The sequence below is a fragment of the Apteryx rowi genome, unplaced genomic scaffold (assembly GCF_003343035.1).
Source record: "Apteryx rowi isolate R43461 unplaced genomic scaffold, aptRow1 scaffold_331, whole genome shotgun sequence".
NCBI classification, from domain to species: domain Eukaryota; kingdom Metazoa; phylum Chordata; class Aves; order Apterygiformes; family Apterygidae; genus Apteryx; species Apteryx rowi.
The window spans coordinates 1,026,964-1,045,094 of NW_020449764.1; the positions used below are offsets into that span (position 1 = coordinate 1,026,964).

General features: G+C 67.3%; 4 protein-coding genes across 6 annotated transcripts; 3 read left to right on the plus strand and 1 right to left on the minus strand.

Moving 5' to 3' along the window:
• The first annotated feature begins 25 nt into the window (after positions 1 to 25).
• On the plus strand, positions 26 to 2,935 carry SCRN2 (secernin 2). 2 transcript variants are annotated; one of them, XM_026071882.1, is made up of 8 exons: positions 26 to 385; positions 503 to 684; positions 769 to 968; positions 1,196 to 1,411; positions 1,550 to 1,715; positions 1,887 to 2,064; positions 2,229 to 2,398; positions 2,491 to 2,935. In XM_026071882.1, exons 1-7 carry the CDS (start codon positions 221 to 223, stop codon positions 2,385 to 2,387), a joined length of 1,266 nt encoding a protein of 421 aa, XP_025927667.1. In that variant the 5' UTR covers positions 26 to 220; the 3' UTR covers positions 2,388 to 2,398; positions 2,491 to 2,935. The 2 variants fall into 2 exon arrangements, with proteins under 2 accessions (XP_025927667.1, XP_025927669.1); XM_026071884.1 differs by lacking the exon at positions 1,196 to 1,411.
• LRRC46 (leucine rich repeat containing 46) lies at positions 2,911 to 6,719 on the minus strand. Its single transcript, XM_026071885.1, has 8 exons — positions 6,563 to 6,719; positions 6,339 to 6,435; positions 6,128 to 6,236; positions 5,388 to 5,434; positions 4,854 to 4,963; positions 3,967 to 4,036; positions 3,485 to 3,663; positions 2,911 to 3,369 (listed from the first exon to the last, which is right to left on the minus strand). Exons 1-8 carry the CDS (start codon positions 6,591 to 6,593, stop codon positions 2,978 to 2,980), a joined length of 1,035 nt encoding a protein of 344 aa, XP_025927670.1. The 5' UTR covers positions 6,594 to 6,719; the 3' UTR covers positions 2,911 to 2,977.
• A 436-nt stretch (positions 6,720 to 7,155) lies between these two features.
• On the plus strand, positions 7,156 to 9,798 carry MRPL10 (mitochondrial ribosomal protein L10). Its single transcript, XM_026071886.1, has 5 exons — positions 7,156 to 7,207; positions 7,521 to 7,690; positions 8,159 to 8,323; positions 8,447 to 8,591; positions 8,957 to 9,798. The coding sequence occupies exons 1-5, from the start codon at positions 7,171 to 7,173 to the stop codon at positions 9,226 to 9,228; spliced, it is 789 nt and encodes a 262-aa protein (XP_025927671.1). The 5' UTR covers positions 7,156 to 7,170; the 3' UTR covers positions 9,229 to 9,798.
• Positions 9,799 to 11,008: 1,210 nt separating this feature from the next.
• On the plus strand, positions 11,009 to 17,988 carry OSBPL7 (oxysterol binding protein like 7). Of its 2 annotated transcripts, none has more exons than XM_026071858.1 (19): positions 11,009 to 11,052; positions 12,899 to 13,092; positions 13,306 to 13,431; positions 13,595 to 13,648; positions 13,777 to 13,890; positions 13,996 to 14,121; positions 14,220 to 14,340; positions 14,427 to 14,530; positions 14,613 to 14,705; positions 14,818 to 14,947; positions 15,047 to 15,171; positions 15,407 to 15,514; positions 15,596 to 15,727; positions 16,356 to 16,446; positions 16,537 to 16,805; positions 17,121 to 17,258; positions 17,357 to 17,420; positions 17,500 to 17,578; positions 17,658 to 17,988. In XM_026071858.1, exons 2-19 carry the CDS (start codon positions 13,000 to 13,002, stop codon positions 17,917 to 17,919), a joined length of 2,229 nt encoding a protein of 742 aa, XP_025927643.1. In that variant the 5' UTR covers positions 11,009 to 11,052; positions 12,899 to 12,999; the 3' UTR covers positions 17,920 to 17,988. The 2 variants fall into 2 exon arrangements, with proteins under 2 accessions (XP_025927643.1, XP_025927644.1); XM_026071859.1 differs by having other exon boundaries at positions 13,309 to 13,431.
• Positions 17,989 to 18,131: the final 143 nt, after the last annotated feature.

Sequence of the window (18,131 nt, forward strand, 5' to 3'; positions counted from 1 at the left end):
CGTGTCCGCCCCCCCCCCCCTCCGGGTCCCCGCCGTCCCCTCTGCCCAAATCGCAGCCCGACCCGACCCAGCTGCCCCGGGCGGGGGGGGGCGGACGGACACACGGACTTTCCCCCATCGCGGCCGAGCTCCCGGGGCTCCAGGCGCCCTTCGGGGGTCGGGACACGGGGACGAGGGGTTCCCGAGCGGGACCCCCCCCTCCTTTCCCACCCGCTTTAGGATGGCGGCGCCCGCGCCCTCGTCCTGCGACTGCTTCGTGGCCCTGCCGCCGGCCACCGCGGCGCCGGCCGTGGTCTTCGGCAAGAACGCCGACCGGCCGCGGGACGAGGTGCAGGAGGTCGTGTACGTCCCCGCCGCCCTCCACGGCCCCGGGGAGAAAGTCCAGGTGAGGCGACACGCCGGGCACGGAGACGCGGACGCAGCTCGTCCCGGTCCRGGTTGTTCCCTGGGGACGGTGCGCCGAGCGCGCCAGGTCTCAGCCCCGCGTCCGCCCCCTCCCCAGTGCACGTACATAGAGATCGAGCAGGCGGAGCGGACGCACGCCGTGGTGCTGAGCCGCCCGGCCTGGCTGTGGGGCGCCGAGATGGGCGCCAACGAGCACGGCGTCTGCGTGGGCAACGAAGGCGTGTGGACCCGCGAGCCCGTCGGCGAGGAAGAGGCGCTGCTGGGCATGGACCTGGTGAGGTGAGGTGAGGTGAGGGCGGCGGGGACGGCGCGGCAGCCCGCGCGGCGCCCCGCGGCCGACCGGGTGCCGTGTCTCCGTGCCAGGCTGGCTCTGGAGCGGGGCAGCTCGGCGCGCGAGGCCGTGGAGGTGATCGCGGCTCTGCTGGAGCGGCACGGCCAGGGCGGCAGCTGCAAGGAGGAGCCGGCGCCGTTCGCCTACCACAACACCTTCCTGCTGGCCGACCGCGCCGAGGCCTGGGTGCTGGAGACGGCCGGCCCCTACTGGGCAGCCCAGCGCGTCGGAGGTGAGCGGGCGCTGGTCGTACTGGGGGAAAAGTCCCGCGGAGCCGGACGGGCTCGGGAGCGCGCGGCGCCACTCTCCTCCCGGCGCCACGCCTGGCTCCGTCACGATGCTGCTCGGCGGGGCTGCGCGTCGAGCGTGCTGGGTCTCAGCCTGGCTCACGTCGCCCATCCRCCAGCCGATCCCTCCGGCAGGGATTTCCCCGAGCTCGATGCGCTCTGTCCGTTCCAGAGGGGAGCCGCAACATCTCCAACCAGCTCAGCATCGGCACGGACATCACGGCTGAGCACGCGGGGCTGCGGCAGCGCGCCCGGAGCCAGGGCTGGTGGAGCGGGGCCGGGGAGTTCAGCTTCGCCGAGGTCTTCTCCCTGGCGCAGCAACCCGTCCGCATGGAGGCCGCCAAGGCCCGCTACCGCGCCGGCCAGGAGCTGCTGCGGCAACACGCAGGTGGGCACGTGGACGGCCCCGGGGTCTCCCTGCTCCCGCGACGCTTCGTGCGGGAGGAGATTGGCGCTGCCGAGGTTGGGGTCGAGCTCCCGGGAACCCGGCCCGGCGGTGACGGTGGCTCTCCACCTTGCCTGCCAGGCCGTGTCACGGCGGAGACCTTCATGGCCATCCTCCGGGACAAGGCCAGCGGGATCTGCGTGGACTCGGAGGGCTTCCGCACGGCGGGCAGCATGGTGTCCGTGCTGCCCCAGGACCCTGCCTTGCCCTGCGTCCACTTCTTCACGGCCACCCCCGACCCCTCCAGGTGAGGACGCCGGGGACATGCCCATCCCGCGGGACACAGCGCCGCTCCCGGCACGACGGGGAGGTGGGGATGAGGCAGAGCCATGCCCCGGGTTGAGCATCATTGGGGAGCAGGATCCGTCCTCGCGCTGGTAGGTGCTGGGGTCCCGATGGTCTCTGCTTCTCTCCGCAGATCCGTGTTCAAACCCTTCGTCTTCGCGGCCGGCCTCAAGCCCGCGCCCCAGGTGAGATCTCCCAGCTTTGCCGATGACCCCGCCAAGAAGATCCCGCGGTTCCAGAGCAGAGTCGATCGGCGGCACGAGCTCTACCGCCGGCATCAGGCGGCGCTGGAGCTGATGGAGAGAGACCCGGTACCGGAGACCCCGCTCCCCCCGCCGAGCCCTTTCCCAGCCGCCACCGCCCCGCAGGCGGCCGTTCGGGGCTCTGGCCCTCACGCTATCCCTCTGATTTGGGAGGCAGCTGAATGTCCTGAAGACGCCAGGTCTCAGTTCTTCTCTCTCGCTGATCCTGCCAGGAGCAGGGCGAGAAGCTCCAGCAAACGCTGCGGGACCTGGAGAGGCAGGGCCTGGAGGCGGTGAACGCGCTGCTGGCGGGGACCGTGGCTCCGAGCCCCGAGGAGCTTGCCGAGCTCTTCTTCGACTGCGTGGACACAGAGATGAAGTTTTACAAATAAACTCCGTACAGGTGGGTCGGGAGGGGAGAAAGGGCCGAAGCTGGGCCCCGGCTCAGCCTCTGGGGAATCACTCCCATCCTTCCTTATTCCTTCTGTCTTTCAGCTGGGAATGTTGTATGGAGACGAGAAAATGTTCCTCCCTCTGCCATGTCCCCGTTCCTCGCCTCCCGCTGCACATCTGCTGCCCCATGCTGGCCACTGAACGGCACGGAAGCGGTTCAGCCGGCGTCTCCCAGCCCTGCCCAGGGACATGGAGTCCCAGCCCCGTTACTTGTCCCGTAGGAATCAGCACTTTCAGGGGTGGCTGTGACCCTCGAACGCAGGTGCAGGGGGAAGGAGAGGGACCCGCCACGTGGAGGAGCATGTGGTGGCCTCTCCCTGCCTGGCCTGTCTTTTCCCAGGGCTGTCCCATGCTGTCCTCCCCTTCCCAGCCCGGCTGTAGAGGGCCCCAGCTGCTGGCTGCAGGCTGGCTGCAGAGGCTGGGTACGAATCCGTGGCAGACAGACAGACAAACAGACTGATGTAGGAATAAAGGGGCTTTAATTCCACCTGCATGCGGTGCTGTGCTGGTGGGGGATTTGGGGTGTTGCCTATTTCTTCGCTTCCCTGGGCTGGGCTGTGGCACGAGTCTCCCCTTGCAGGGCCTTGATCCAGCCCTGGCTCCCGCTGGGAACTCGCTCTGGCTGCGGGCAGGCGTGCTGGCTGCCAGCTCCCGGCACTGGTGACTGCTGCGTCCCCGGCTTCGCTTGGGGACAGGGCTGGGGCCGCCCGGGGCCTGGGGCTGTGGTAAAAGCTGCTCCTTCCGCTCCTGGGCTCGGGGCTAGGCAGGTCTCTGCGTCCGCTGAGCCAAGCGGTGGGGGAGGCAGCAGCAGGCCCCAACGCTCCTCCAGCTCCTCCAGACGGGTTTCGTGTTCGTCCAGTGCCTCCCTCTGCCTCCTTTGCGAGCGCCTGGCCAGCTCCCGGTGCAGATCCATGAAGAAATCTGCCAGGGATGGAGGGAGAGAGAGAAGAGTTACAGCGAGTCCCTCTCGAGCAGGGGAGCCTGGCATGGCCACGCGAGCCCCAGTGTCAAACATGTCCTGTTTCAGTCTGGGCACCTTTGCCTGCAGTGAAAGGGCCGCTCGGCTCACAGAGGGACTCGTCCTCTTCGTCCTCACTGCTGGAAGAACTTCCTTCCTCCTCCTCCTCCTCCTCGTCTGGGGCAGGGCCTGGGCAGCCAGGGACAGGCTGGGCGTCCAGCTGCAGGAGTCGGGGCAGGGCTCCCAGCACCAGCTCTCTGCAGGCACCGAACAAACGGCGAATGTTCCCCTGCCCCCCGGCATCGCCTCGGGTCTCAGAGCAGGTGGGGCGACACCGTGTCCCTGCGGCACCGCTCAGTGCAGCTCTCTCCGGGCACAGGGCAGCACCCCACACGCCCTGAGAGCAGAGGTCTGGGCTGAGATTTTGGGGGTTTGGGTGAGGGACTCAGACTGCATTTGATACTGTGGAGAGGCGATGGGTGTAACCTTGCTGAGCTGCCTGCATGCCTTGGGGGCTTGCTCTCCCCCTCTGCTCGCCACCGGAGGTGCCTGCGACCCACCTGTATCCGTCTTGGTGGGTGCATTCGTTTCCTGTTAAGTCGAGGAGACGGAGGCTCCGGGGCAGCTCGTCTGCACAGATCAAAGGGAAGGAAGAAAGGTGCTGAGAAAGGGCCTAAGCCCCACCTGCTCCATTAAGCTGCAAGTGCAGCAAACCCCTGCGCTCTGCTCTCTCCTGGAGCTCTTCACACGCATTCCTGAGGCAATAGCCCTGCCGTGGGAAGGAGCCTCTCGTTTCACAGCTGGGGAAACTGAGGCAGGCAGGGAGGGAACGTGTATTCCACAGTCTGACGGTGAGAACAGAGGATTTTCCCAGGCCCTCACTGTTTCCTTCCTCATCTCCTTCTTCAAGCAGAGGGCTTGATGCTGCATTAGCAACGCTACAGAAGAGGAGAGTGGGATATTATCCCTCTGTCCCTTCCCCCCCCGGCAAAAATCACCCATGGGAGAAGCTGGCTGAAAGGCTGAGGCAGCGTGAACCCATCTGTCTCCTCTCTGCCTTGCAAGGGCAGGATGTGGCTCCTGAGACGAACACGGGGTTGTCAGGGCTGGAGCAGCTTTGCTGCGAGCAAACCCCTCTGCAGCACTCAGGCTGAAATGCCTGGGGCTGATATGAGGCACTTAAATGTTCTGCCGAAGCAGGACACAAGGTGGAAGCAGATACCTGGAGTTTGCTAGCGAAAGCAATTGCTCAAACAGGGCTCCTCTGGCAGGACGCTCACATACCTCCCTGGACAGAGGACGGCTCTGCTGGAGCGTCTGTTACCAAAGTACCAGAGGCCCTGGCAGACCCCAGTCATGGACCAAGGCTCTGCCAGGGCCTCTGATACCAGGGTAACCTCTCTTGGGCAGACCCAGGCCACGTCTGCATCTGTTCCTGCTTCCCTACCTGCGTCCAGCCTCTCTATCTGGTTCTGGGACAGATCCAGGAAGTGCAGGTGTTGCAGGGGCCGCAGGTTTTCCACTTTGCGGATGCGGTTTCCAGCCAGAGAGAGGAACCTGCAGAGCACAGAGAGGGGAGAGGCGGAGGCTGCGTCAGTGAATGAGCAAGCAACGCAGGCAGGGAGCGCCGCAGCCCCCAGGGTCCGGCGCAGCGCGGCACCGTGCTTGCAGGGGCTGATCGCCAAGGACCTCCTCTCACACCCGCAAGGGCCTCTTGTTTCCAGATGGGATGAGATGGGATCGGTCTGTCTTTGAGCCCATGTGGCCGGGGAGGAAATAGTGTTAGAGGGAGAAGTCGTGTGTGCAGGGCCAAAAGCGGATGGCAAGGTCTTAAAAACAAACTGCTGGGAAGACGTCATGTAACTCGAACGCCCAGCTCCAGCAAAGGAAGGAGGGAGCCCCGCTCGCCTCCGACCATGAGCCAGGGCCAGGGAGAGCCATGGGAAGCCTCTGCAGGGGCAGGAGCAGGAGCCGCACGTACCGCAGGTGGGGAAAGCAGCTCAGGTTTTCAATCTTCTCGATTCTGTTCTGAAAAGAACAACACAATTCTCTAGTGCGCGAAAAGACAGACTTCAAGAACAGCCCCAGGTCACTCCAAGCACACTTGGGCAACATGACACCCCCACCACCACCAAGGGAGCTCTGCAGAGAGGGTGCAGGGCTTGCTACTGCTTGGGGAGCCCAACAGAGTACAGAAAGACCCTAAAGCTCCCCGTGTGGGTTTAAAAACCACTAAATATCCCCCCTTTATTTTCAGAACTGCTGTCCTCTGGTTTGGTAGAGACAGACCCTGAGGGCAGCAGTGTCCAGCCAGGGTGGGGAGGAACCGCTGGCCCAGCTCGGCTGGGGGCTGAAGCCAGACTCGAATTACATCAGCGGCACCATCGTAGGAAGGGAGCTGGTGTTTTCAGCCTGGGTAATTTTGCTGATGGAATTGGTAATGATGACACAGTAACTGCCTCAAAACACAGGGATTAGAGTTAAATGCGCTTTTCCTCACTCCCAGCTCTCTCCCTCTTCTGTGTTCACCCAGAGCAAAGTGTCCTCAGGCCCTGGGAAAGGGAACGGTGCTGCCAGCCCCTCTGCAAAGCATCTGGCCATGTGGGGAGGCAAAAACACTGGAGCAGACCTGGGAGATTTCTTTGTACTCTCACTCAGGCAGCGTTTACCTGCAGGACCAGCACTTCTCCCTGCCACCCCGAGCCTGCTGTAGTGCCTTACCTGCTGCAGGTAGAGGCTGCGAACCTCCTGCAGGCTCTGGAGCCTCCCGATAGCACAGATGTTCTCCCGATCCAAGCGGACAGTCAAGAGGGCCATCAGCTCCTTAGATCTAGGCAGAGAGTCACTCCTGGGAGAGCTCTTAGCGCCTGGAAGCCTCCCCCTGCCGCCTGTGCGGCCACAGCCAGTCCCACATCCCTGGGCAGATCCTCACCGGCTCTCGGGGCTCTGGGTCTCCGCCGGCCGGGGCAGGTTCCTGCTGGCGACGAGGGTGTCGGTGAGGGTCACCCCCAGAGGTGTCTGCTCCAGGCCTGCAAGAAACCCAGAGTCCCTGTTCAGCCTGGAGAGCCGGGGCCGGGCCCAGCAGGGTCCAAACCCAACGGTCCCACCACAGCCCCGAGCCCCACGACCCCCCAGGCCCCGCAATGGCTCACTCACCCCCCAGCAGGGTCTCCCCCAGCCCAGCCATGGGGGGGGGAGGAGCTGGATCCCTGTCCCCCCTCCTTGGGTCCTTGGGGGTGGCCCCCCTGCCCGACGCCAGGGGCAGGGGCGCTGGGGCAACCGGGGCGGGAACAGGAGGGCAGAGCTGGGGGGCTGCGACCTCCAGGCTGGGGGGTGGATTGGGGCTGGGACCCCCGCTGGGGGGGTACGGGGGGGTGGACTGGGGGGGAGACGGGACTCCCGGGCAGAAGGGGGGATCAGGCTAGGACCCCCGGGCTGGGGGGGATTGGGGCTGGGTCCCCGGGCTGGGGGACACCGGAGAAGGGACCCCCGGGGCTGGGGGGCACCGGGACCCCCGGGCTGAGGGGGGGGTCAGGGCCGGGGCCGGGGGACAAGGCCGCAGGCGTGCCCGTTGCTAGGAGACCGGCAGCACCGGAAGGGGCGGGGCGGAGCGGGGCCGCGCGCCCCCTGCCGGCGACAGCCGGGGCGCGGGGGCGGGGCCAAGCCGCCGCCGGGCCCCTCGGCTCCCCCTCCTCCGCGCATGCGCACCCCGGGGCGGGTCTTCCTCCTCCCCACAATGCTTTGYGTCCGCTTCCGCGGCGAAGATGGCGGCGCTGAGTGGCGGCGGGCTGTGGCGGCGGGGTGAGGGGCGCCTTCCCCGGGGCGGGCGCCGCCGTCCGGGAGCTCCCCCGGGCCTGTCCGCTCCGCGGCGCTCGGGCAGTCCCGTAGCCGCCGGTAGTGGTCCAGGTCCAGGCCCGGGGGCGAGGAGGGGAGTCTGGGCCTGGCTCCGCTCCCCCGGTTCCATACCAGCCTCTCCTTGGGCCGCTGCCCCCGCCCCGGGCCCGGCCTCCCCTCAGCCAGTCCCCGCCTCTCCCGGCTCTTCTCCGGTCCCCACCGGGGGGCCTGAGGCCGGGATGCCGGCCCTGACCCCCGCCCCTGTGTCTTCTCTCCGCAGGCTGGCTGCCCGCCCTGCAGCTCGTCCGCCACGGCTCCAAGGCGGTCACTCGCCACTGGAAGGCCATGCACTTCCAGCGCCAGAAGCTGATGGCCATCACCGAGTACCTGGCCCCGAAGCCGCGCATCCCAGAGCGGTGCCTGCCCACCAAGAAGGAAGTGGTCGAGGAGGTAATTCTCTYACGTGGGGCTGTTGTGGTTGTGCAGCTGTAGGCCTGTCTGTTCATGGAGGTCTAGTAGCTTCGCAGGCCCTGTGTTGGCTGGGCTCTGGGGGTCGCTGATGCTGGGTTTGCAGCCCCTGACTGGGGGCTGTACATACCTTGGCTGGCACAGCCCTGCTAAGGTAATTAACCTGGCTGACAACCTGCACAAGAGCTTTCCTGGGTACTTACGGCCCTTCTCTGTCATGTTGTGGGTGGCTATGAGAGGCCCCAGGGCTTGCAACCAGGAGCAGATCAGGTGAGTCGCTTCCATGGCGGTATCCCCTGTCACCGGAGCAGAGGATCCGACTGCAGGGTTGGAGTGGGGGGAGGCCTTTGGCTCTTCTCTGCCCCTGTAGCTGATCAGGCTGGAGAGACCAGGCACTCTCACTCGTGATCCTGGCAGTCAAACCCTGGCCTTGCTGCTTGCTCCCTTCAGGATGACGGCTACGTCAGGCTGTTACGGCGGCAGGTAGTGGAGGCGTTCCGGGACAACAGGATGATTGTGGTGTGTCAGTACAACCCCATGTCCAACGAAGACATGCTGCTCACGAGACACTACCTCCGGAAGCACAACATCGAGGTCAAGTTCTTCCTGAACGAGGTACGGGCAGAGCTGCGGTGCGGCTGGGCACGTTGTGCTGCAGTGTGACCCTGCGTGATGCCTGCAGGGTGAAAATGAGCCTGTTTGCTTCCCCTCCGCCTTCTGAGAGCTTTCTCCCCTCAGATCGTCAGACCTGTGCTGTCCCAATCCAAGTACAAGAATCTCCTCCCTCTCTTTGTGGGAAGCAATATCGTGCTAGTGAGCCCAGAAGCCAAGGCGAAAGAGATGCTGCGGGTCTTGAAGGGTGTGCCGCAGATCAACCTCCTGGGTGAGAGCCGCCTCCTGTTCCCCGCCTCCGTCAGCAGCGCCGAGGTCGCGCCGCTGGTGCGCTGGTTGGGGGCAGTGGGAGACGGTCCCTGCTGCGAAGGTTTGGACTGAAATGGGGGCGGGGGGATGAATCGGAGGGCTGCAGCTGACTTGTGGCAGAAGGCAGTGGAGGATCGGGTGTCTTGCTCACGGGTTGGTGTCTGTTCCCCTGGTCCCGCTGTGGCAAGCGTCTAGTGAGATTTAAGTGCCTGGAGCTTTGACACTATCAAGCCTTTCTTGATGCACCTGCGAAAGGCGAAATGCCTCCAGCTTTGGTGCCTCTTAGGCAGTCGCTCATCCTCAGCGGAGTCTGCTCCTCTTTTCCAGGCGCCTGCATCGACGACACCATCCTGAGCAAGAAAGGGGTGGAGAACTTTGCCAAACTGCCTTCCCTGGAGGCTTCCCAAGGGCAGACAGTGGGTGCCCTGGCCCTCCTGCCCTCCCAGACGTGCTCCCTGCTTCAGCGTGGCTCCGTGCGCCTCGCGGCCCTGCTGGATGAGTACATCAGACAGCTGCAGGCTGGGGCTGAGGCGACGCCTGGGAGCCCGGGAGGGAGCCCAGCGAAGCCGGAGCCTTCCCAGAGCTCTGAAGCCCACTGACGCTGGCTCCCCAATCGGGTCCCGCACACATGGGGGCCAGGAGTCTGCTCCTTCACCGGGCTGCAGCTGGGCRGTTGGGAATTGGAGGTCTGGTCCTGTGTCACATCCAAGAGTGGGACCAAGGACGATAGTGTGGCACTGTGATGCCACCAGCCTSTCTGGGGAGCCCCATTTGCGCAGCCCTTCCCTCTGCTTCCCGCTACCCGCACTGCTGGTGCGAGGGAGTGACCTGGTGTGTTTTGGGTGCTGTGCTCTGGTGTGGGGACACGGTTGGAGGGAGGGAGGGAGCGTGGTGCTTGTATTGGAGAGTCCCAGGAATCGGCTGGAGTAGGCAGAGCATGGAAAGAGCCTGTGGCTGCTACTGGTGTGAAAGACATCCAGCCTRTATGCACAGAAATGCTCCGAGCGGTCCCAGCCGGGAGCTGGGGAGCCGCTGTGCCCCGGCATCAAGGAGGAGGTGTGCCGTGACGCTCCCCGGGAGCCGGGAGAGAGGGTCGGTGCTGATGGAGCTGTGTCTCTGTGGGAGCTGTCTCTCTTCCATTAAAGTGAACCATTTTGGTGTTAACAAGCRGTCCTGAAGGCTGGACTTACCTTAACGCTGGAGGGCTGGGAGGGGAGGGGGGCTCTTCCTGCCCTGTGTTGCCATCTCTGGGAGAGGCTGGGGGGGGGGGTCCTGCTGCAGGGGTTTCTAGCTCACCTGTGGTGGAGGGACAGAGCTGCTGAGTCAGGACAACTTCCACATGGGTGGTGTCCTACCACTGCCCTCAGTGCTGGGATCCGGGGCGGGAGGGAGAAATCCCAGAGGCCTAAAGCAGAGCTCTGAGCATCAGTGACCGCTGGAGACTGCAGCGTGCGCCCTGCGATCCCTGTGTGATGGTAGCTCACATCCATCCCCCGTGGGCTACCAGGCCTGGGCTTGCCAGCGAGCTCTGCTCTCAGAAATGTTGCAGGGGGTGAAGGAGCTTGCCCAGACCCAAGGGAGGTCTTGGGCCCTGACGCTGTGCGCCGGGCTCCAAGCAGAGGGCTATTTCAGAAGTTTGCTTTTCCAGCAGGCCTTTTCCTCGGGGCTGGACCACCTGGAGGAGGGGACTGGTGCAGGCTTGGCATAACAGAGCTCTGGGGCCAAGCGGCTGTTTCTGGTGCCCAAAATCTCYGGTGCGGAAAGGCAAAGCAGAAGAGAGGAAGGACGTTTTAAGGGACGGCCCGGGCCACGTCCCCTGCCCTGGGGCTGGTCCCTGGGCCAAACCCCCGTTGCTCAGGGCTGCTGTGTGCAAACGCCTGGCGGGGAATGAGCCTCCCCGGGGGCCGGGAGCTGCCGCGCGGTGCCCGGCGGCCTGCGCGGGGCCTCCCTGGAGCAGCAAGCGCCGGTGCAGCGTTTCTCCCCTGGGGCAGGTGGGCACAAGCTTGTTCAGTGCCGTGGGACGGGCGCCGGCCCCCTTCGCCGCCGCGGGCCGAGCTTTGGGGGCGCCCGGAGGGCTTCACCCGGGGGTGGTTTGCGGATCCCCCCCCCTCCGTGCAGAGCAAAGCCCCGAGGCCCCGGCGGAGGGTCCCGTCCCGCCGCCGGGGGCTCCGCCGCGGGCTGGAGCTGTCCCAGGTACCGGCGGCGCCGGGTGCGCGGCGGGGCCGCGGCCGGGAGCCCCTCGCCGGCGCGGGGGGTCCCGGTGTCCCCGCGGCACCGGGCGCTGCCGGCTCCGGTCCTCCACGGTGCAGGGGGCAGAGCCGAGCGGCTCCGGCCCGGCGCCTCCGCCTCCTTCCGTGTTCCGGTTCCTGCAGCCGCCGGGCAGGATGCGACCGGTCCCGGCGCGCCGCCCGCCGCCCGCACAGGTGAGGGCCGRGCACCGGGCACCGGGCACGGGGGGGTCCTCCAGCCCCGCGCCCCTTTGCAAGGGCTTCTCCTCTCCCGCCGCCCGCGGCAGCCGGATCCGGCCCCGCCTGCCCCCTGCCCCGGCGGAGGGGGGGGGATGGACGCCGGCATGGGGCAGACGGGGCGGCCGGGCTGCGCTTCGCCCCATGCGGGGGCGCGGAGGGGGGGGGATGGCGGTGCCTGGGGGGGCGCCGGGCTGGATTTGCCCCATGCGGGGTGCGCGGTGGTGGGAGCGCGGCGCTGTGCCCTGCCCGGGGCAGGTGGAGGCTGCGCCCCCGTGATGGGGGGCTGCGTGGGGACAGGGGGCGGCTCAGCCGGCGGATCCCCCCCCCCCAACCCCAGGCACCGGCCCCAAGCCGCCCCCTTGCAGGGGTCAGCCCTGCCCCTCTGCCCCCGGCACCCCCCAGGGCTGCGGTGGGGCTCCGTGCTCCCTGCCAAGCTAAGCAGGTTCAGGGGGGATCCAGGCTGGGATGGGAGACCCCCCTGGTTCTTCTCTATAACGGTGCGGGGAGAAATCCGGTCTGGTTCCAGCAGGGTCTCCCCACCTCGGAGAGCAGAGCCCTCGGGCTGTAATTATTCCCATCTCCAGGAAGAGATGTGTGGTGTCATTTTTATTTGTTCTGTGGCTTGGCCGCCGACCCAGCAAGGTTATGCTTGGACTGGTAGCTACAACAGAGGACAAGTGGCCAGGACACCTGGTTTTTCCATGCAGCCCCGAGAGGCAATGCTGAAGAGGGGCTCAGGAGCAGGGGAAAAGCTTCCCCGTGCCTCAGTTTCCCCCTTCGGTTAATGGGAGGAGCAAACGGGCCATAAGGAAATGCCCTCTCCCGGAGGCAGCCGCACTGGGGGGGAGCAGCTAGGTGTGGAGCGCTTGTGCATCCCATCGCTGCACTTCAAGCAGACCCCTCCACGCCAAGACAGGGGAAGAAATAAAAGGAAGCAGCTCTTCACAGCTGGGGTATATTTAGCAGCGGGGCTGTGACAGCTGAGTGGGTGTGCAGAGCTGCCAGGTACGGAGGTACCAGGCGGAAGGGATGAGCGTGACGGGGAGAGGGAATCCTGCCCGGCTCTCTGACCGGCCGTGGGTCACGCCATGGCTGAAGGAGCCTGTGTGGGAGACAGGAGCATTGCTGGGCCTGGGTTTTGGGGCAGGACACACGATGATTTCACCCCAGCCCAGCAAGGTTTTGCTGGGGGATGCGACCTCCACCGTGGCTGGGGTAAAAGTCCTGTGCAAACTCCCCCATGCAGGGCTAGTCGGGACCCCTGCATGGCACCGGACGCCGGGTGCCCCCTTGCGCGTGGGCACGTCTTTGCTCCCCGACCAGGGTGACGGGACGGACCGGGACTGAGCCAGGCGTACGGACCCCAGCCGTGCTGCACTGGCCGGGTGGCAGGGCCAGGGCTGTGCCCGCCGTGGGGCTGCCCCATGGCACCCAGTCCATGGGATGGCGGGAGCGGAGCTGCGGCGTGGCGGAGGCTGAACTCTGAACCCGCGTCTCCAGCACCGCCAGGCGGGCAAGGGCCAGATAGCAAAGGCGAGATAACGCTGGGTGGGTCCAAGTCTCCACCTCAGGGAGAAACTTCTGGCTCCTGGTGTCGGAGCCACGTGCATGTGCCCTGGGGAGGCAGGAGGATCTCTCAACCTTTCCAGGAGGGGAAACTGAGGCACGGGGCCAGGTGAGGCACCGCTCAGACGCTGGTGCCCAGATCTCTGGTCAGAGCAGGAAAAAGCGCTTTGTGCAAACAGGCGAGCTCGCTGCAGGGGGCCCAGCGGCCCGCTGACGTGACGTCCCCTCCTCGCAGCGGGTCCTGCCGCCCGGGCCGTGACGGCCCAGCTCTGACACACCAGGCGAGCACCCGCGTCCCGGCCCTGCAGACCCCCCGATCCCCTTCTCTCGCCGGCCATGGGCAGCCACGAGAAGGACCCGGCTTCTCCGAAAAGGGCCCCGTCGCGCTCCAACAGCACCGTGTCTTCCAAGCACAGCAGCGTGCAGCAGGTCGGGGGGGCTCCGGGCTGGGGGGGCACGGCAGGATCCCGGTGCTCCGGGAGGGTCTCTGGGCATTGCCCACGTTGTCCCCTGCATCCAAGCTGGCGTGGGGTGCCGTGGGGCCCCAGGGGGCTTCACCCCACCTTAGTAAGGGTGGAGGACCCCTCCGGTAGCGCGCTGCCTCCAGGGCCAAGGGCCACCCCGTGCTGACACCCCTTCCAGCAGGGCTCGGAGAGCTGGGAGCTGGTGGACGACCCGCGTGCCCGGGGCAGCCCCGGCCAGGAGCCGGAGCGGCACGAGGGATACCTGCTCAAGAAGAGGAAATGGCCTCTGAAGGGCTGGCACAAGGTAACAGGGCTGGTGGGCATCCGGGGACGGGCACGGGGCAACCAGCCAAAGCTCCCGGCACAAGTTGTCCGTGGGCACCGTGCCCTGGGCTATTTGGGTGCTTAGATGGTGCGTGGGGACCAATTTCGGTCTCCCTCTAATGATCTGCCCTCTCTGCCCCCAGAGGTACTTTGTGCTGGAAAAGGGCATCCTGAAGTACGCCACGACGCGCCAGGACGTGAGTATGGGACCGGGGCGCCCGTCCAGCCTCCCCGTGGGGCTCAGGGCAGGGGGACCCCATCTCCGCCACGAGGATGTCCTTCCCGTCCCCCTGCCCTGTCAGACGGGCTCTCCGGGCTCCCCCAGGTCCTCAAGGGCAAACTGCACGGCTCCATCGACGTCCGTCAGTCCGTCATGTCCGTCAACAAGAAGGCGCAGCGGGTAGACCTGGACACGGAGGAGAACATCTACCACCTCAAGGTACCTGCTCGGGATGCCGGCTCGGAGCCTGGAGCCGGGACTGGGGCCAGCAGTCGGATGGGGCAGCTGGATCATTCCTCCCCCAATTTTCCCTCTTTGCCGCAGATCAAGTCGCCGGAGCTCTTCAGCAGCTGGGTGAGCAGCCTCTGCTCCCATCACCAGGGCGAGAGGCCCGACCCCCTCGCCGGCCCCAGGGGGGGTCCCGCGGGGCGAACCCCCGCCGCCGCGCAGGTCAGTGTCAGCTCGAGGTCCCCGTCCCCCCGGGTGGGACACAGCGTCCGTGAGCGGCGTTTCCGACAGCAGCCGCAACAGCAGCCCCTCTCCTCCAGGGCTCCTGGACCCGGATCCTGCCCTCCGGCAGCGCCCCTGCCCTCTCCACCCTCGCCAGCTCCCGGGACAAGGTGAACGCGTGGCTGAAGGACAGCGAGGGGCTGGAGCGCTGCTCGGCAGGTGAGCGGGGCGGGCCGGGGCGCGCGGGTCCGGGGACACCCTCTCCCTGCTCCCTGACGCTGCCTCCGCTCCGTCTCCGCTCCCAGAGCTGTCCGAGTGCCAGGCGAAGCTGCAGGAGCTGAACGACATGTTGCAGAGCCTGGAGTCCCTGCACCGCATCCCCTCGGCCCCCCTCATCTCCAACAGCCAGGTGAGCGCGGCCACGCAGCCGGCAGCCCRGCCCTCTTCCCGGCGTGGGATGGACGGCTCCAACCCCCTCTTCTTCCTCGCAGCCTTCGGCCGCCACGGAGAGGCCCAAAAAGGGGAAGCGGACCACCAGGATCTGGTGCACCCAGAGCTTCGCCAAGGATGACACCATCGGCAGGGTGAGGCGGGCGCTCCGTGCGGGAAGGGGACCCGTGGCTTTAGCCAGCCCCCGTGGGCCGGGGCGGGGGAGCCCCTGGGGGCCGCGCTCACCCCCCCGGGGTCCCCTCCCAGGTGGGCCGCCTGCACGGCTCGGTGCCCAACCTCTCGCGCTACCTGGAGCCGTGTCAGAGCCAGCTGCCCTTCAGCCTCCCGCCCGAGTACAGCCAGCTGCAGAGGAGCTTCTGGATCCTGGCCCAGAAAGGTGGGATGTGCAGGCCGGGCCGAGCCGAGCCGGGGGCGCCCGCCGGGGCCGGGGTGCCGCGCCGGCCAAGCCCGACCTCCCGCCCGCCTCTCCCCGCAGTGCACGGCTCGCTCAGCAGCGTGGTGGCCGCGCTCACGGCCGAGAGGGCCCGCCTGGAGGAGATGCGGCGGGCGCTGGACCTCCAGCGTGCCGCTCCGTGCCCGGGCGGCGCCAGGAACGCCGGGGTGAGGCGCTGGGGCGCAGAGCTGGGGCCCAGGTTTCCTAGAGCCCGGGGTGGTGCTGTTGAGTTGCCGGTGGGTGAAGTGAGTTGGCACGGTCTCAGCCTGATGCTGAGCTAACAGCTGGGTTGAGCAGCCGGCAGTGGGTTTTCTCCTGGGTCCCCCCCAGCTGGGGGGACATGCTGGGGGYGGAGGGGATCTCTGCCCCCCAATTTATCCCAGCCTCTCCCTGTCTCTGCAGGCTGCTCTGCCGAGCCTGGAGCCCCGGGATGGCCTGCRCCGCTTCCACTCCCTCTCCGTCTCCTCCGATACCACCCTGGACTCCTTCGCCTCGCTGCACCCCGACGAGGTCAGGGGGGGCCGGGGCGGGGGYGAGGGGGGGACACAGGTCCACGGTCCCCGGGGATGACGCGTGTCCGTGTCCCCGCAGCCGGACGCGCTGCCGGCCAAGGGCCGCGAGCAGCAGCTCTCCAACCGCAGCATCGTCTCGCTGGCCGACTCGCACACCGAGTTCTTCGACGCCTGCGAGGTCTTCCTCTCCGCCAGCTCCTCCGAGAACGAGGTGGGGGGTGGGGCTAAAGCCAGGGGGTGGGGCTAAATCCAGGGGGTGGGGCTAAATCCAGGGGGCGGTGCTGCACAGAGCCCCTCCCCATGGTGCCCACTCCCCCCCCCCTTGCTGGGGCTGCTGCTGTTTCTATCGGTTCATCTCTCCGTTCTCTCTCTCTTCCCATCCCCCTCTCTGTTAGCTGGCCTGGGAGCCACCGTCCCCCCCAGTCCCCATGTCCCCCCCGGACCCTGTGTCCCCCCTGGACTCCCACAGCCCCCCGCTGCAGGGGGCTCGGGGGCTCCCGTGTCTCTGAGCCCAGCGGGTGGGGGCCGTGGGTGCTGCCCCTGCCCTCTCTCGCCATCCCTGCTCCCTCCGCTGTCCGTCCCCCCCCGGCCCCCTGCTCCGTATAGACCCCTGCTCCTCCGTCCTACCCGCGCTGGGCGCCCCGGCCCGGACGCCTGGGCCCCTGCTTGCCCTCCCTTGCAAGGTGACCCTTGCTTGGTAGCAGACCCTCCTGCAGGCCCCCGTGGGGGCTAACCCCCAGCCTGCCCCCCAGCACGGCCCCGCGCCCCCTCCTTGCCCCCCCCGTGCTGTCTCCCGCCCCGCCGTTGCCAACGGGCCCCTCTGTGCCGCCGTCCCCCAGGCCTCGGATGACGAGTCGTGCGTCAGCGAGGCCACCAACAGCATCTCCGAGGAGGCGGCCGAGGCTGCGGGAGCCTCCTGCTTCCAGAGAGGTACCRGGAAGGGGGGGGGGCTGGGAGCGGTGCATGGCGGTTGGGGCATCCCAGAGCCGGGGCCCCGACCCGCTGCCTCGTGTCCGGCAGGAGCAGGGGAGCAGCCGGAGCTGCCGCCCCTGCAGCTGCTGGGGCCGGGGGCCCCGCGCCGGAGCTGCCTGCCGGCGCCCCACGTGCACGCGGGCGACGTCAGCCTCTGGAACATCCTGCGCAACAACATCGGCAAGGACCTGTCCAAGGTGTCGATGCCGGTGCAGCTCAACGAGCCCCTCAACACGCTGCAGCGCCTCTGCGAGGAGCTCGAGTACAGCGCGCTGCTCGACCGCGCCAGCCGCTGCCCCGACCCCTGCCAGCGCCTGGTAGGGCCCCGGGGGAGGGGCCTGGGGTGCCCCGCCCCAGGGGGGAGGGGCCTGGGGTGCCACACCCCTTCAATGGGTGGGGTCTATAATGCCACACCCCCTGTGGGAGGGGCCAAGGGGGACCCACCCCCAGCAGAAGAGGTCAATGAATGCTCTGCACCCAATGGGTGGAGTCAGGGATGTCACACCCCCCAATGGGAGGAGCCAGGGATGCCACACCCCCAAAAGGGAGGGGTCATTTCATGCCACACCCCTCAGTGGGAGGAGCGAGGTGTTTCGCCCCACACGGGGTGACGGGGGTCTCCCCACGGCCAGGTCTACGTGGCGGCCTTCGCCGTGTCCGCCTACGCCTCCACCTACTACCGGGCGGGCAGCAAACCCTTCAACCCGGTGCTGGGCGAGACCTACGAGTGCGTGCGGCCCGACCGCGGCTTCCGCTTCATCAGCGAGCAGGTGCGGGGACAGGGATGGGGACGGGGACGCCGCGTGACCGCAGTGGCCCTGGGACYGTGGTGGCCATGGGACCCCGGCACTGCCTTGTCCCTCTCCAGGTGTGCCACCACCCGCCCATCTCTGCCTGCCACGCCGAGTCTGACAACTTCATCTTCTGGCAAGGTGAGCGACGCTGGGCGGGGGACGCGGAGCGGGGACGCGGGCAGGGGCCGTGGCGGTCTCACCTCCTCCCGTCCTCCAGACATGAAGTGGAAGAACAAGTTCTGGGGCAAATCCCTGGAGATCGTCCCCATGGGCACGGTGAACGTCCGGCTGCCCAGGTGAGCGGCCGTCCCCGTGCCCCCGTCCCCGTGTCCCCACGGCCGTCCCCGTGCCCACGGTGCCCCGGCTGCCGCCCAGGTCCGGCGACCACTTCGAGTGGAACAAGGTGACCACCTGCATCCACAACATCCTCAGCGGCCCGCGCTGGATCGAGCACTACGGCGAGGTGCTCATCCGCAACACCCGCGACGCCTCCTACCACTGCAAGATCACCTTCTGCAAGGTAGGCGGCTCCCGCCCCCGGCCACGCCCACCACACTGGCCACGCCCCTCTGCCTGGCACAGGCTCCGCCTCACACTGATTATGCCCCGCCCCCAGGGGCATCCTTTCATTCCCTAAGCTCCGCCCACCACCATAGCTCTGCCCTCAGTGCCCCTCCCCTTTACCCCCTCATATACCGTAGCCCCACCCACTCGCCTTGGCCCCGCCCCATCTGGCCCCGCCCCCTTCACCCACCCAGGACTCTGCCCATCCTTCCGACTGCCTCTTCCCCATCCTGGTGGCCCCGCCTCTTCCCAGCGGCCCCTCCCCTCCTTCCAGGCCACACCCCC